The sequence below is a fragment of the Leptonychotes weddellii genome, unplaced genomic scaffold (genome assembly GCF_054177405.1).
Source record: "Leptonychotes weddellii isolate Sample4059 unplaced genomic scaffold, ASM5417740v2 HiC_scaffold_22090, whole genome shotgun sequence".
Classification (NCBI taxonomy): Eukaryota; Metazoa; Chordata; class Mammalia; order Carnivora; family Phocidae; genus Leptonychotes; species Leptonychotes weddellii.
In genome coordinates this window covers 1-2,844 of record NW_027809250.1, presented here as the reverse complement: position 1 = coordinate 2,844, position 2,844 = coordinate 1, and the positions used below count along the sequence as shown (strand labels likewise).

Here is a 2,844-nt window from a genome sequence, read left to right as displayed (position 1 = left end):
TATATGTCCTGGCAATATTTTTTCTCATGCTGTGGCTTGCAGTTTTATTTTCTGGATGATATATTTTGAAGAGCAGAAGTTTATATTTTGGTTAAGTCTTATTTATCAATCTTTTACTTTTAAGATTGATGCCTTTGGTGTCCTAAGAAATCTTCACCTACCCAGAAATCTCAAAGATTTTCTCCTGTTTTCTTTTAGAAATTTTACAGTTCAGCTTTAAATTTTAGGTTTGTGATCCATTTTAAGTTTACTTTGATACAAGGTGTGAGATGAGGGTTGAGATTAATTTTTCCCATCTACCTAGATGATCCAGTACTATTTAAAAAGATTTCTTCCCCCGTGCATTATCTTGGCACCTTTTTGAAAGTCGGTTGACCCTTGAGAGGACATGAAAGTATAAAAAGAATACTTTTTACCTCTTCACTGTCACCTCTCACCATTCTCTGCCTTAGGGTCTAAGCTCTAACCACTCTACCCTTTCACTGCTTGGACCAAGCCAGGGTCTTTTCCTAACACCTGCTATTTCCTCTGCTAGAACGTTCATCACCTGTCTTTTCTCATGACTGCCTCCTTTTCATCTTTCAGATCTTAGCTTCAATGTCATTTGTCAAAGAGACCCTCCTTGCCTACCCACTCTGAAGACAGTCTTTTCTAAAACTCTCTATCAGCATTCAGTGGGTTTTTCCACAGGGTTTGTTATGATCTGTAATTAAAATGTATTTGTTTCTATTTTTGTTTCCTATTTTCACTAGACTCTAAACTGCATGAAGGAGGGACTAAATTTTTTTTTTTTTTTTGGTGATTGTAAGCCTGGTCCTTAGCACATAATAGGTACTTGGTAAAAATTTGTCAAATGAATGAATAATAAGATATTCCCATTTCATTGCTCTGATGGCAGATTTTTCCTGGACACTTGAGGATATCAGTACCTTCAATGACTCAAAGTCTTCTTTCTACATCACTGAACTCATAAGCAAACTCACTTGGTCTGAGTCACCAGTGTTTGCTGAGCCATTTAGGCAAGCATCTGAGTGAATGATGTAGTCAAGTGCTGCCCAACAATCTGAAGGTTCATTTAAATGTTAGTTATCACCCTAAGACAACAGCAGGGAGAGGCGGCATGGTGTCATGAAAATAGCATGAGTTTGTGTTGATATACTTGGCTTAATAGCCTGCTTCCAGCATTTCCTAGCTGGGCATGCCATTGGCTCTCTTTGAGCTCTCTTTGAGCTTTAGTTCCATCATTGTAAACAAGCATAATACCTACCTCACAGGTGGCTGTGAGGATGGAGTAAATGCAGAGTGCCTAGAGCAATTTCCAGCATATGGAAGATCCTAAAAAGATCCTATTGCTATGATTGTCAGATATTGGACGAGAAGACAATTTTATAAGTCACAGAGCCTGATAAATGTTAGGTGACTTATTCTTTGCAAGGTGTTTCTTTGATGTGGAGCACCAGGTCTCTTGAGAGCTTAGACATTGTCATTTTTTTCCTCTCCCCTCCAACCTCCCCATGAATTTGTTCAAGGCATTCTTCATGTCTTCATTCCTAAGAGTATAGATGATGGGGTTCAGGAGGGGGGTAACAGCGGTGAAAAACACAGATACCACCTTGTCCTCCGGGAGGCTGGTGGATGGACGGGAATAGATGAAGATGCAGTGTCCCAGGAAGAGTGTGACGACGGTGAGGTAGGCTGCACAGGTGGATAAGGCCTTCCGCCTGCCTTCGGAGATCTGCTGCCTCAGGCTCACCAGGATGACTGCGTAGGACACCACGAGGACCACGAAACAGACCACAGAGATCGCCCGCTGTTGGAGATGATGAGGATTTCAATGATGTGTGTATCCGTGCAGGCCAGTTTGATCACCTGAGGCACATCACAGAAGAAGCTGTCAATCTCATCAGGACCACAGTAGGGCAGCTTGATGGTGAGGGAGGTCAGCGATGTGGAGTGGATGGTGCCCCCCGTCCAGAGGGCCACAGCCAGCAGCACACATACTTTCCATTTCATCACTGTCATGTACTGCAGGGGTTTGCAAATGGCCGATGTACCGATCGTAGGCCATGATGGTGAGGAGAAAGATCTCGGTGCAGGCAAAGAGGTGCAGGAAAAACATCTGGGTGACACAGTTCTCAAAGGAGATGAGCTTCTCTTCTGACCACGTATCTGTCAGCATCTTGGGGACAGTGACCGTGGAGTGGCAGACATCGATAAAAGACAGGTTACTGAGGAAGAAATACATCGGGGTATGGAGCCGGCAGTCATAGATAATAGTTATGACAATGAGGATGTTCCCAATCAGTGTCAGGACATAGAAAGTGAGGAACATGGCAAACACAGCCATCTGTACCTTCTGATTTACAGATAAGCCTCTAAGCCGAATGTATGTCACAGAAGTGGTTTGATTGAGTAGGTTTGCCTCTCCCATTTTCTCTGTTGGACACTCTGTCAAGAATTAGGAAAAAATAGTGTCGAGAGTTGGCATCCTTGTCTTGTTTCTGATCTTAAGGGAAAGGCTTTCAGCTTTTACCCATTGAGAATGATATTCGCTGTGGGCTTTTCATATATGGTTTTTATGAAATTGAGGAATGTTCAGTCCTAGCAACAGCAATCAGACAACAAAAAGAAATAAAAGGTATTCAATTGGCAAAGAAGAAGTCAAACTCTCTCTCCACAGATGACATGATACTTTATGTGGAAAACCCAAAAGGCTCCACCCCCAAATTACTGGAACTCATACAGCAATTCAGTAATGTGGCAGGATACAAAATCAATGCACAGAAATCAGTTGCTTTCCTATACACTAACGATGTAACTGTAGAAAGCAAAATTAGGGAATCG

General features: G+C 42.3%; 1 protein-coding gene across 1 annotated transcript; it reads right to left on the bottom strand.

Annotated features, from left to right (window-relative positions):
• Positions 1–1,483: 1,483 nt before the first annotated feature.
• Positions 1,484–2,448, bottom strand: LOC102741869 (olfactory receptor 4E1). Its single transcript, XM_031025964.2, is given in 3 exon segments — positions 1,484–1,806; positions 1,809–2,046; positions 2,048–2,448. Coding segments are annotated over 3 exon segments (945 nt in total). The 5' UTR covers positions 2,432–2,448.
• Between the last annotated feature and the right edge of the window lie 396 nt (positions 2,449–2,844).